At 52.8% G+C, this 12,456-nt stretch overlaps 1 protein-coding gene across 2 annotated transcripts in view; it reads right to left on the bottom strand.

Annotated features, from left to right (window-relative positions):
* Window positions 1-12,456, bottom strand: part of PLCG1 (phospholipase C gamma 1) — a 42,288-nt gene that overhangs the window by 18,407 nt on the left and 11,425 nt on the right. For both annotated transcript variants that reach the window (XM_051632785.1, XM_051632786.1), the window contains exons 2-5: window positions 6,062-6,214; window positions 5,025-5,118; window positions 4,422-4,469; window positions 140-224 (exon numbers count right to left, since the gene is read on the bottom strand). In XM_051632785.1, the coding sequence (XP_051488745.1) occupies window positions 140-224; window positions 4,422-4,469; window positions 5,025-5,118; window positions 6,062-6,214 (380 nt within the window). The remainder of the gene's footprint in view (window positions 1-139; window positions 225-4,421; window positions 4,470-5,024; window positions 5,119-6,061; window positions 6,215-12,456) is intronic.

Here is a 12,456-nt window from a genome sequence, read left to right as displayed (position 1 = left end):
CCCGGGAAAGGCTGGGAGCTGTTGCAATATGCAAACGTGGGGTGGGAGTTGAACCACCACCAGGCTTGGCTCAAAGCAGGCAACAGGCTGCAGGGGGTCCCCAGCCTGAATGAGAGGAGTGGAGGGGTCACACACTCACCGTGAGTCTCTCCCGCAGGAACCTCATGTTGGGGACCCGGTAGTTGACCTGAGACAACATGTTCTTCAGATCCTTGGCAGAGATCCTGGCTCAGCAGGGAAAAGAGGGGAAACACATTCAGCAGGTCTGGGATGGAGGAGTCTCACCTGGGATGGAGACACCCCAGGCACTGAGGGTCATGGGCTGTGACACACGAGGATGGATGTGTGACCCTAGAAGGATGCCAGGGTTGGGAGCAAAGGCAGAACGGAACATTTTCCACCCCGATGAACTCTGCATCTATGCTGCATGTGAGAAGCAGAGAGAGGTGCTTGCATCCCAATGGGAACTGCAAACACTGCTCCTGCGAGCTCCTGACACTGCAGGGCAAGTCCCAGCACCCTCATCCCACTTGAACTGATGCTGCAACAGGCACATGTTGCCTCCTGCTTTATGGGAACAGCCGGGGAGACACATTTTTCAAGCACCTGTGCCCCAAAATGGATGCTGGGAGACCAAATCCCTTCCCAAAGCCACTCCTTGGCCTGCACAGGGAGCTGGAGGGCAGGCTCTGCAAGCTGTTTAGATGCTGCTAATTTTATCCTAAAGAGAGGAAAAAGGCCACTTCCAGAGTCTAGCCACAGGCAGGGAGCTGCCCCATTGTGCCCAGCTGTGCTCCCCCAGCCCCTGCAACACACACCACTGGCACAGGGCAGCCAGCACAACCATCCTGCCCCAAGGTTCCTCACACCAAACGTGCCAGTTCCCGGACCAGGGAAGGCTCTGGTGCCAACCTGAGGGAGGCAAGAACAGGCAGCAAGGAGCACTGGGCCACCCCTGCCTGCTCCAGTGTCATCCCCCCATGGGGCAACAGCCCTGCAGCAAGAAGAAGCTACGGGTGTCTCCCATCTGCACAGTTTTAGAAGCCAAGAGGACCATGTGCAATCATTTTCTGGCAGCTCTTGCCTTAAAAGCAAGTCCTGTCAGTCCACCCCGGGAATCACAGATGCTGCTTTTGTCCCCCACTTAGCAAGTGGGAGCCCAGGACCCTGTGGGATGCTCCCCCATCCTGGAAAACATTGGGCAGGGCTGACCCTGGGAACACTCAAGGCTTTGGGAAGCAAATATAAACATGCCAGGGAACATGTCCCATGCAGGACCACGCTGCCATCTACAGTAATGCCCAGCGACAGTATGAACCACATCCCTTTTACACCCTCCCCTGGAAATGGGATGATCTCAAACGACAGAGAAATGAGGAGGGATGGAGGAAGCCCCAAGGAGAAGGAAAAACTGCCAGTGTCAGGCGCTGCAGAGACCAGGGCTGCTGCAGCCAGAGGGACACAGAGAGCCCTTGTCTCTGGCTGAGAGCTGTGGGGTGCATGCACAGATGGAGCAGAACCTGGCCTGGCTCCTGTGCAGTGCCCAGGGACCAAGCAGGCAGTGTCCTGCCGCTTGCTGGCAGGACAGGAGTAAGAGAAGGAGGCAAATGGCACCAGTCTCTGCTTCCCTCCCACTGTATGAGCTACAGAGCCAGAAACAAGCTCTCAGCATCAGCATCTTCCCCTGCACCTCCAGCTCCCTAGCAGGAGAAGTACATGCAGGGTGCTGTGCAACCCAGGGGCAGGGGGATCCCAGCTATAGGGTCCTGGGTGACAGGAAAATGAGGTGATGTGTTGGAGAGCCAGCCAGGAGTGCAACAGTGGCTCATGAGAAATGCCCTCATGCATCAAGGACCACAGGTTGCAGCACGTCTTATGGGTCCCCTGTTGGGACAACCAGAGTCCCCAAGGCTACCCAGCAGCAATCACCCCTTGGTGAGAGGTTGAGACAGCAAAAAAGCTTTTGGAAAAGGATGCTGAGGGGCTGCAGACATCAGGCTGGAAACCTGCTGGAGCCAGAGCCCAGCTCTGGGGATGCTGGGAGGTTTCACAGGGAGGTGCTGGACCACAACACTGCTCATGGATGTGACAGCACCAGGGAAGATGAGAGCAAACCCTGTAAAAGTTATGACCAGCACTTCCCTCTCTGCTTCAGTGGGAGGATGGAGTATGGGAGGGTTTTATTTACTGTGTGTTTATTAATAACGCTGAAGTGTTGGAGAACTCTGATAAACAGCTTGGTAGTATTTTGAGAGTAGAAAGTAAAAATCAAATAAACAAACTAATTTCTTCCATGGAAGTTTTTTAAGGTTTCATGACAAACAGGCCAAATGACAGAGCCAGCCCTCTCCCAGGGGATGAAAACATTCCCCCACCTTGGCCTCCTCTGCTCCAAGCCGTGGGCAGCTCTCCTGGCCAGAGGTGAAACAGTCTCCTCTGCAGCAGTTAGGAAAAAAAACCCCAGCATCCTGTTATCCTTCTCTTTCCACCTAACCTCCCTTGGAAAAACAAATACCCAAAGGTCCAGCAGCCAGTGAAAACAGCCAACATCTGCGGGCGTGCTGGGAGGTATGCACAGGCACCCAGCTGGGAGAAGGCAGAAAGGGAACTGGAGCAGGAAGACTGGGTGCAGGGTGAGCGTGGGGTACAGGAACGTGGGGAATAATTTCTTCAGCTGCCAAAAACCTGCCTGTTCTGGAAAGGACCAAGGATGGTTTGTGAAAGAAATGTTTTTTAAGAAAACACAACTTGCTGTTCCCTTTTCAAGCTCATTTCCAGGCTGAGAAGCAAAAGCAAAGAGCCCAGCAACAGCAAAGTTAATGCAGAAATGCCTCACAGGGACAAAGATTCCACCCAAGGGATGTACCTGCCCCAGAAGGGCTGCCTCTACTTTGCAGAAAACACACGGGATGGTTGTAAAATGGGAAGATCCAAAAATCTTTCCGTGTTCCCCTCTAATGCCATTTTGCTCCTTCAACTGCCTGGGCTGGAGGAACAGCTCTTCTAGTTAGGTGGTTTGCATCGAAACCTCTCCCCTTGGGGAGGCAAGGAATATCTTGTATTTTGCTGCTTAATTCTAAATGCTAATAAAAAGATGATACTAAGAAAAACAACAAGAGAGATGCAACAGGCTGGCTTTCAGCTCTGCTGACCATGCCTCAGGCAGACAAATCTACACATGCAATCTCTTCTGTCCTGTCCAGATGCCTTTTCATCCGTTTTATTGTATAACCAGATGAAAAAAAGGACCATTTTTTTCCCATTTCTCCTGCATTCATCCTCCAACCCCCCCATGCAGCCACCCCTGCACCAGCCTCAGTGCTCTCCAAGTAGGAAATACTGCACCCAGTCACCACTGCAAACCAGTACACCCTGTATAAAACTCAGGCCTGGGTCTGAAAGTTGTCTGGCATATGCAGAGCAGATGTAACAGATTAAAGGCTCCTCTTCCTTCCCTTGCTGCCTCCATGAGGGTTTCATTCTCCTCCTCCTCCTCAAAATCCCCAGGGACCCAAACGGGGCTCTCACCACACCACAATATAAATCATTGTCAAGGGAAAAATGTCCAGTGCAGTGGGATTTCCCCTCCTGCTAGGCTCCAAGAGGTAAATAGGTTAAATTTAACCCCCAGCTGTCTGGCAGCAGGGCTGTCTGCCTGCCTGAAAGGAGAAGTAACACAGAAGGAAGCAAATAACAGCACCTGGGGAAGGGAAGATGCAGCCAGCAGGTAGCTGGGGAAAGCAGGTGATGGCAGCAGCAGCAGAAAGCTGAGTGTGGTAGAACTCAGCTCCTCAACAGGGTAACACCCCTTCCCTTATCTCCTCATGATGGATCATAACCCAATTCCCCTCCCTAATCTCCTCACAATGGGTCCAAGAGTGACATTTCATCTACCAGGACATCACTGAGCATTCACCCAAGAACCCCACGAGCACTGGCCCTGCTGCAGCCCACCAGCCTAGAGGCCAAGCAGTGGGATGATCCAACAATCCTCCTGGATGGACCTCAGAGCAGAAGAATAAACCAAACAGGGTGGAGAGTAACAAACACAACCCAGTTCAGCTCTGACAGGGTGGCCACAGCTACTTGTTGGCTCACTGGTATCTGCTTCCTCAGGTGATGGCAGCTGGGGGTGAAGGTGTTTCACAGCTATGGGGTCTAAAGATGTTGCTGGGTCTAAACATCTAGGAAATAGGGCAGAGAAACAAAACAATTTTTGGATGTGGTGTTTTTTTTTTAATTCAGTGAAAATCTGCCAGGGAAGTACTGGGACTTAAGGTTCTTGGGAAATTTGGAAAAATTAAAAACCTAAAGAACCCAAGAAGAAAACCAACATGCAAAGCAAAGGCTGGGGTTTCAAAGCAAAGGTGAACCTCTCCAGCTCACACCCTCCTGTGCACGGGGGGTTTGTCCCTCCTCACCTGTCCTCCCGGTTGCGGTCCAGTGAGTAGAACTGCTTCCGGAGCCACCTGGAAGGGAAAGGCACAAACACACACACTGAGCCCCAGCTCCTCAACCAGCCCCTTTGCTTTGCTCCTGTCTCTGGAAGATGCTGAATGTCACACCACCCACTCCCACAGCCCTCCTCGGCTCTGCTCCCCTGCCAAAGGCAGCCGACCCTCTTCTCCTGCAGACAACCTGGCCCCCTTCAGAACTGTCTCTGCCTGAAAGTGAGTGCACAAGTAAGACCAAAAAGACCAACTATATTCTCTTCTACGTGTCTCCTCACTGAATTGCTACAAGGAATCCAGGCTGGGCATGCACAAAAGCATCTGTTGGTGGTAAAGCTCCATTTCCCTGCATGCAGATGAGACCAAACTCTGGCCCTAAGTGATGTAGCACAGCAGGGCAATGGGATGAAGCCTCTGGGGTGTGGAGGCAGGAATGGCAGGTCAGCACAGTGCAGAAAGGGATGAGATGTTGTCACTGTGCTCACCTTTCTCTGTCCAAAAGTGACAGAAAAGGGAAAAAAACAAAACAAAACAAAACAAACAACAAGTGCAGGACAAGGACAAGTTCCTCACCTTTCAATCTGCAGGGGGGTGGGAGCCCTTAGGGTATCTGCCACCAGCCAGTTCAGTCCCTTGATCCACATATTGACCTCGTCCTCGGAAGTGGCTGTGGGAAAAGCACAGGAGAAATGGGAGGAAGGGACACAGAAGCTGATCACCAACCCAGACCTCCTACTCTCATGGGATGTCCATGGATGGCTAGACTCCTTGTCCCAGCATGTCACACTCTCTCCTCCCTTCAGTTCCCAAGCAGTAATGCTCTGCTTGGCCTGGGTGACAGGCCAGCACTTGCTTGGGAATGTGTGCCAGCTCCTCTGTAACCTCCCTGCCTGCACCTCCATCCTTTTGAGGGCAGAAGAGCTGTCTCTGTCCCTGTGTCTCCCAGCATTAGCCAGAAGGCTGATTTGCCATGGATCTTAAGGAGCTGGCATGACGGTCTCCACCCGTGCTCCTCTGCGTGGGTTTCAACAAGACACAAGACTGTCCTGGTAGCAGGAGAGACACCATCAGTCAGCTGATCTGCAGCCAGGGATTATGAACCTGTCCCTCATCTGAACAGCAGACTCAACAGCACAAACCTCCCCTCTTCCAATAGCAAAACATAAAGCTGGGTGCTCCAAGCCCCTCTGACACCTCAGAGGGACTCAGGCTTTGTGTGTTGCCATTTGCCACCACCACCATTTCCTTGCTCAGAACTGCAAAGCAGGAGGGAGGGAGATTTTACTTCTTCTCTTGTGGGGCCAGTTAGCACCAGGAAGCTGATGAACACCAAGATGGCAGGCTGAGATAAAATACTGGCTTTCAAGCACACATTTGAACTAGTGGCTTCAGTTCACCCAACTTTTGGGTTTACCAGGCAAATTAATTGACTTAACTAGGGGTTGAATGTCTACCCTTCAGGGAACCAGTGTCATCTTCTTCCAAGGACACCTTGCTAGGGTAGAAGGAGCATCTACCCAGGGTGACGTTTGGAAGTTTGGGTCCTGTGGTGATGAGGTGCCTGTCCACAACCCTACCCTGGCACAGCCCCAGGACCACGAGTGCTTTACCTTGCAAGCTGAGAGTCTTCAGCCGGAATTCTGTGCCATAGAGGACAACGAAGCAGTGAGACTGGTCCAGCCGGAAACACGGATCCTCCTGGTACCGGTCAAAGTCCCGCGAGTTCTTCCCTGGGCGAATCTCTTTGATTTCACGAATATCCACTAGGAGGAAGGGAAAAGAAAAGGGGGGTTCAGTGAATAACTCTGAAATTCCCATGAAGGTGGAGGAGAAGGTAGGGCATGGATAAATCAGTTTTAGTTATGTGAAGAGCTGGATTACCACGTGATGGCAGACCCAGGCGTGCCTATGGCATGGGGGGTACCAGGCTCTGAAGAGCAACCTGCTTTTCCCTGGCTGTGCTGGGAAGCAGGGCTGGGATGGCTGCTCCCAGGCTAGGCAGAGCTGTCTGAGGACAGCGGGCAGGTGCTGGACATGGTGCCTTGCAGAGGAACTCTCTGCATTCAGGCCACAAGTGACCATCACAGCAGCCTCCCAGTCCTCTCCTGCCACTGCTGATGGCACAGGCTGAAGAGGAGACCAGAGCTCTAGAACATTAAAACTCAAGTGAGGAGAAGGAGCTGAAGAGACTCTGGTAAGGGAGCATCACAGAGGCTCCCTCCCCAGAGGAAATACTGGGAAAGGACTCCTTGCCATAAAACAAAGAGAAACAGTAACAGCAACAAGAAAAAAAACAACAACAAAACACCAAAAAACCCAAACCCAACAACCTTTGCTTCCTGGAAAAATAGTTTCTTACATGCTCAGGGGAATGAAGTAACGACATTTCTGAGTCACGTTTCCAAAGCAGATGATGCTTCTGAGCAATGCACGACAGAGATTTCTGCAAACCTGGCATGTAATTCATCCCAATTCAACTCCACTTGCTACACTCACTGTGGATTGACTCGCCTTTCAGTTCTATTTACTGCAGTTTCAAACTAGACAGAAACGTTCCCTGCTCATCACCCACAGCAGCAGCCAACTGCACCATGAGGGATGATGCTGGCTCCACAGAAACACCAGGGCAAGGCAGGGCTTGGCTTCAGGAGACTTGTAAACTCTACAGAAGCAATGTGGGACCCTCTCCCGGCAGGTTAAGCTGTGCAGCACCCTGGGTGTGCATCTGGGGACAATGGCAGCCTGCTCATGGCCTGACACAGGATGTTTCCAAACTAATGACTGCAATTAGCCTCCCAAACTCATCAAGTTGGGGTGAGAGCACAAGAATCATAGAATGGTTTGAGTTGGAAGGGACCTTTAAGATCCTCTTCGTCTAGATCCAACCCCCCGGCATGGGCAGTGACGTTTCCCACTAGATCAGGTTGCTCAGAGCCCCATCCAACCTGGCCTTGAACACTTCCAGGGCATCCACAAATTCCCTGGCCACCTGCTCTAGTGTTTTACCATCCTTCTCACACTAAAGAATTTCTTCTTAATTTCTAACCTGAATCTTCCCTCTTCCAGTTTTAATCCATTCCCCCTTGTCCTCTCACTACAAGCCCTTGTAAAAAGTCCCTCCCCAGCTTTCCTGGAGCCCCTTCAGGCACTGGAAGGTGCTCTAAGGTCTCCCCAGAGCCTCCTCTTCTCCAGGCTGAACACCCCAACTCTCCTAGCCTGTCTCCAGAGCAGAGTTGCTCCAGCTCTTGGATCATCTTTGTGGCCTCCTCTGGACTCACTCCAGGATCTCCATGTCCTTCTTCAGGGTGGCAAAGGGAGGACAGACAAGCTCCCTAGAATGGACAACACTGTGACTTTTTAAGGCATCACCTACTCTTTAGAAATGAGCTGGCTGGAAGTTCAAACATCAGCATGCCCTGCCATAACCTGCCCACGTGCTCACATCCTTGGTGACACAGCAGGTCATTTTCACCCTCAAAAAACTGTATCAGAGTTAAGGTCTTTGCATCCAGGACATGCACAGCAGGGCTGAAGACTAACCCTGCCTTTGAAGGATGGCAGGGCTTGACCAAGGCAATGGGAAAGAACTGGCAGCTGGGTTTTCATGCTAGTAGCTACTGAAGGAAGATGCTGAAGTGTGAACGTCCTCCCTGTGCATCATGCTGGAAGAGGTTGGTCTCTGCTCTGGGACACCAGTCTGCTAACTACACCCTGCACGGAGCACGGAAGGCTACTAAGCCAGGAGTAAGGCAGAACTATGGTTAGAAACTGCATACCTAAAATCCACAGAATGCAGAGAGCCCTGGAGCAAGCCAGGCAGGTGTCAAAGGCAGAGGCACGCAGGGAATTCCTCGGGTGAAGGGCAGCCCCTGTGAGGATCATGCACCCAAAGGGAGCAGGGCAAGAACCTCCAGCCCACACGTGCCTGCAGCTGCTTGCTCATCTCTCTCATCCTCCCAGACATGCCTGGGTGTGCCAAGGAGAAGGTGGGTTAGGGTTTGGTTTGTGCAGCCCTCTTCTTGCCACAGAGCAGCAGATGATCAGCCTCTTGAACCCCGAGGTCTCTACCCACTCAAACACCTCCCTGGCCCCTTTGCAGTGTGGAAGGAAATGACTCTCAGCAGGAAGCACAGCAAGCACAAACGCCACCATCCCCACCAAACAAGTGCCAAAATGCACCAGCACCTGCCTCCATCTCACCCCAAGTCCTCCCTCCAGCATCCCTCTGGCAGCCTCCGTGTGCAGGGAAAGGAGAGATGAAGGTCTTGGTAAGGTTTTCTCTTGCTGATTGTGCCCATGTCAGCTCCATGAGGTGCTGCAGCTCCCACGGGTGACCCCAGCTTTGCACAGCCACAGCCAGGACCCACTGCTCCAGGTGAATTGTGCAGCCTGGCTGAGCACTGCACAACCTAGAGCAGGGTAAATTTAGACTGGATATCAGGAAGTTCCTTACTATGAGGGTCATGAAGCACTGGAACGTGTTGCCCAGAGGTGGTGCAGGCCCCATCCCTGGAAGTGCTCAAGGTCAGGCTTGACGAGGCTCTGAACAACCTGATCTAGTCAAAAGGTCCCTGAGCACTGCAGGAGGGGGCTGAACTAGACAACCTTTAAAGGCCCCTTCCAACCTTGCAGAGGCAAGCTGGAAGCACAGCAGAGTTTGTCCATGAGTGCGATGAATGAAGAACTGCAGAGCACACACTGGAAATGACATCTGACCACTGCTCTACCACCCTCAAAACCCTCAGGTGAGTGGTGGTGTGAGCTCTGTGACAGCTCCCCACGTGTCCCACCATGGCTCTGCACCTTGGGTCCTTGCTGAGTCAAAGACACAGGGATGAGCACCTGGTGGGGTCCCAGCACCACAGGTCCTGTGCATGCCTGGGCAGAGAACAAGGGCTGGGTCATCCAGGATGAACCCTTCAATGATAAGTACCCATTTAATCCTCCCCAGGCTGTCCTCTCCCAGACCATGCCATGGTAGGCAGCAGCCTCTGCAGAAGGAAGGACCTGGTCTTCATCCAACATGGACAGTGGCAAGAGGTGGAAGAACTTGGTGCCACAGCAATGGCAGAGGCAAGGGGAAGCTGGAATATAAACCCTGCTGCAGTCTGGCAGGGCTGAGACATCTCAGAGCAGGGACAAGCAGCAAGCAGAGAGAGATGAGCAGCAGATGAGATGAGGGGCCTGGAGCAGCCTGGCCATCCTCCAGCCCTCCCAGGCGGGTGAGCCAGGAGAAGCTCTGGGAAGGAGGCAGGAAAAGCCCCTCCAGCCCCGAGACACTCTGAGCTCCTCACATGGTTCCACGTTGCACAAGGAGCCATGCCATGGCCATGCAAACAGGTTGTGCCTCCAGAACTTCCCCCCAGCCTACAACCAAGGCCCTCAATTTGCCTCCAGCACTTGAAAAGAAATAAAATAGAACATGGTCACATTTCTGGGCAAAGAGCCTTCCCCTCAGCAGGAGTGGGTTGCATCAGAAAGAAAATCTGACCCCAGATCCACCCCCCACATTATTTAAGCAAAAAAATCAAACAAAAAGTAAATTACCTTCTGGTTACATGAAAATCAGATCCACCCTTCAAGTCATTTAAAACCAAAACTTGGTCCAAGCCTCATTTAACTGCTGATGGAGTGGGTGTTGTAATGTGTAAGGATAAGGACACCCTGGAATGGGCTCCAAGGGTTGCAAAATCTCCACCTCCAAAGGGTTTTTGCAAAAAAAAAAAAAAAGCTGACAGAAAGAAGGTTTAGCCCAGATTACCTTCCAGGATGGATTTGTTGGGACAGCCTCCAAAACCAAACACCCACCCTCTTCAACAAGCATTGCTCAGAGCAGTGTGTCTCCCTGGGGACATACGGTGCAGTGACAGCCTCACGGTCACTCCCAGCCCTGCTTGTCCTCAGCTGCCTGACACAGCCTGATCCTGCCCCAGGGCCAAAGGAAAACATCCAAGCTACTCACTCTGGCAAAGAAAAGGAGGTGATTTTTAAAATACAAAACAAAACACAAAACCAAAACCAACTATTTCCTGCTATTTAACATTGTGGATCCCACTGAGCACACCCCTGTGGTCATCCCTAGGCTTCCCATCAGTGGAAGGGGCACAGGACGGTCAGGTCCCCAGGAAAAAAAAGACATGACTCATGTGCATGCGAGTAAAAATAAGAGAAATCTATTATGCAACAGCTTGGGGAATAAAGTTGTGCCAACTGCCTCTTAATATTTCAGTGGATGCCCCCTGAAATGGATATTCAGGCCTGCACTAGGTACCAGGAGCTGGAGGAGAACTGCGGCCAACCTCCTCTTGCTGGGGTTCATCCCCTGCTCTATCACCCCGTGAGCATCCCTGCCCAGCCTGGGGCTGCTCTGCACCCCTTCAGCCCTTCAGGTTTGCTGACTGCAACCCAACACCACTCAGACAAAAAAAAAAACAAACCAACCAAAAATCCCCCATGATTTCAGGGGAACTGTTGAGCGTGCACTAAGTGCTTTGCTGGCCAGGGGCCAGAGCCATCAGCACCCCGCAGGCTGCAGCCCCAGCCCTTGGCTATTTATCAGGCCCCTTCTGCCTGCAAAGCTCCTGGCAAGCTTTTATCCCTGCACAGGCCCATCCCCACATCCACTGGGGACACTGGAGGAATTGGGCAGGCAGTAACTACCTGAGCCTGAATTTGGCTGCAAAAAAATCACAGCAGCTTTCACGAGAGTCACGTTGCAGCCACAGCGAACAGACCAGCTGGGGTCCTGCACTTCATACCCCCTCCTCAAGAAGCAGAGCCCTAACCCCAGCCCATGAGAAACATGTATCAGAGGGAAGAGCCACACGTCTCTCATTAGCACAAGGCTGATGGCTCAACCTTCCCTTAACAGAGGAGACTGAGGCAGAAGGTGTCAGGGTGAGCTGCACACCCCTGCACAGACGCAGCGATGGGGTTACTGCCTCCTCCTCGCTGCCAGCCCTGCCACCAGCGTGGCTGTGCAGCAGCTCTCAGGTTTCCAAAGGACAATCTCATGCCATTAACAGATGGCTTATCCAGACAGGACAACAAGAAACCAGCCTCTCATTTGACCTTACTACGTCTCAGAGGGCAGGAGGCATGGCTGAGGCATCCATGGGGGCCAACAAAAACATCAGCCCAGCAGCGCCCTGTGCTCCAGAAGATCCTTCACTCTTTATGAACTAAAAGTGGCCAGGCTGCCCTTTTAGTGAGGCCCCAAAACCCCTGTAAAAAGCTCTCTCACCCCCACTACTGTCCTAGGGAGGGTCCCATGGCTCCTGTTGCTGCAACATGCCAGTTCTTCTGCCTCAGGAGAAGACACAGGTAAAGATATTTCTCCAGCTCAGCGGGCTGGAGATGGGATGATGGGGAGCTCCCAGTTAGGCAGGATGACTGGGACTAGCAACAATCCCAACTCAGACCTGGCTCGCCTCCCAGCAATCTCTGTCAATCAGCGTGGAGCAGGAGGATTTGGCAGGGAGCTTCAACACTGCCCTGGGAGCTCCGTGCAGCCCCCTGGGGCACAGAGGGGCACGCTGGCTGCTCCTGGGTCTGTCCTGTGGGCACTCGTGTTTCCTGCCCGTGCCTCCGGCTACCGCTGCCTCTGGGCCATGTGTCCTGTGGCTTCTGAGCTCCAGTTCCTCCCCTCCCCTGTCTCCCCCCAAATCCTTATCAACTGCAGAGGAAACTAGAGGAGATGTGCAGGGAGATTAGGAGATGCTACGCAGCTGCATCGCTCTGCGGGTTGGAGAAGAGGAGGTGAGAAACCAACCTTCCCTCCTCCACCGCAGGTACCCACGTTACAGGGTGGAGCAGGGAGGCAAAGCCCTGCCCACACATCACCCTGCTCCCCCAGGGCACCGTGGGCCCCTGCCCAGGCTGACCCAGACCTTGGTGTTCCAGCAGCTTTAGCCTCATGCAGGTGGCTTTCAGGAGCTGACAAACATCCTCCCAGTGCTACAAGCAGAGGTAGCTGTGCTGGCAGCTGCCCAGCCTCTGTCGTCAG

The sequence above is a fragment of the Apus apus genome, chromosome 15 (assembly GCF_020740795.1).
Source record: "Apus apus isolate bApuApu2 chromosome 15, bApuApu2.pri.cur, whole genome shotgun sequence".
In the NCBI taxonomy this organism is placed as follows: Eukaryota; Metazoa; Chordata; class Aves; order Apodiformes; family Apodidae; genus Apus; species Apus apus.
Note: the sequence above shows the minus strand (reverse complement) of the source record. Positions and strands in the feature narration are given on the sequence as shown.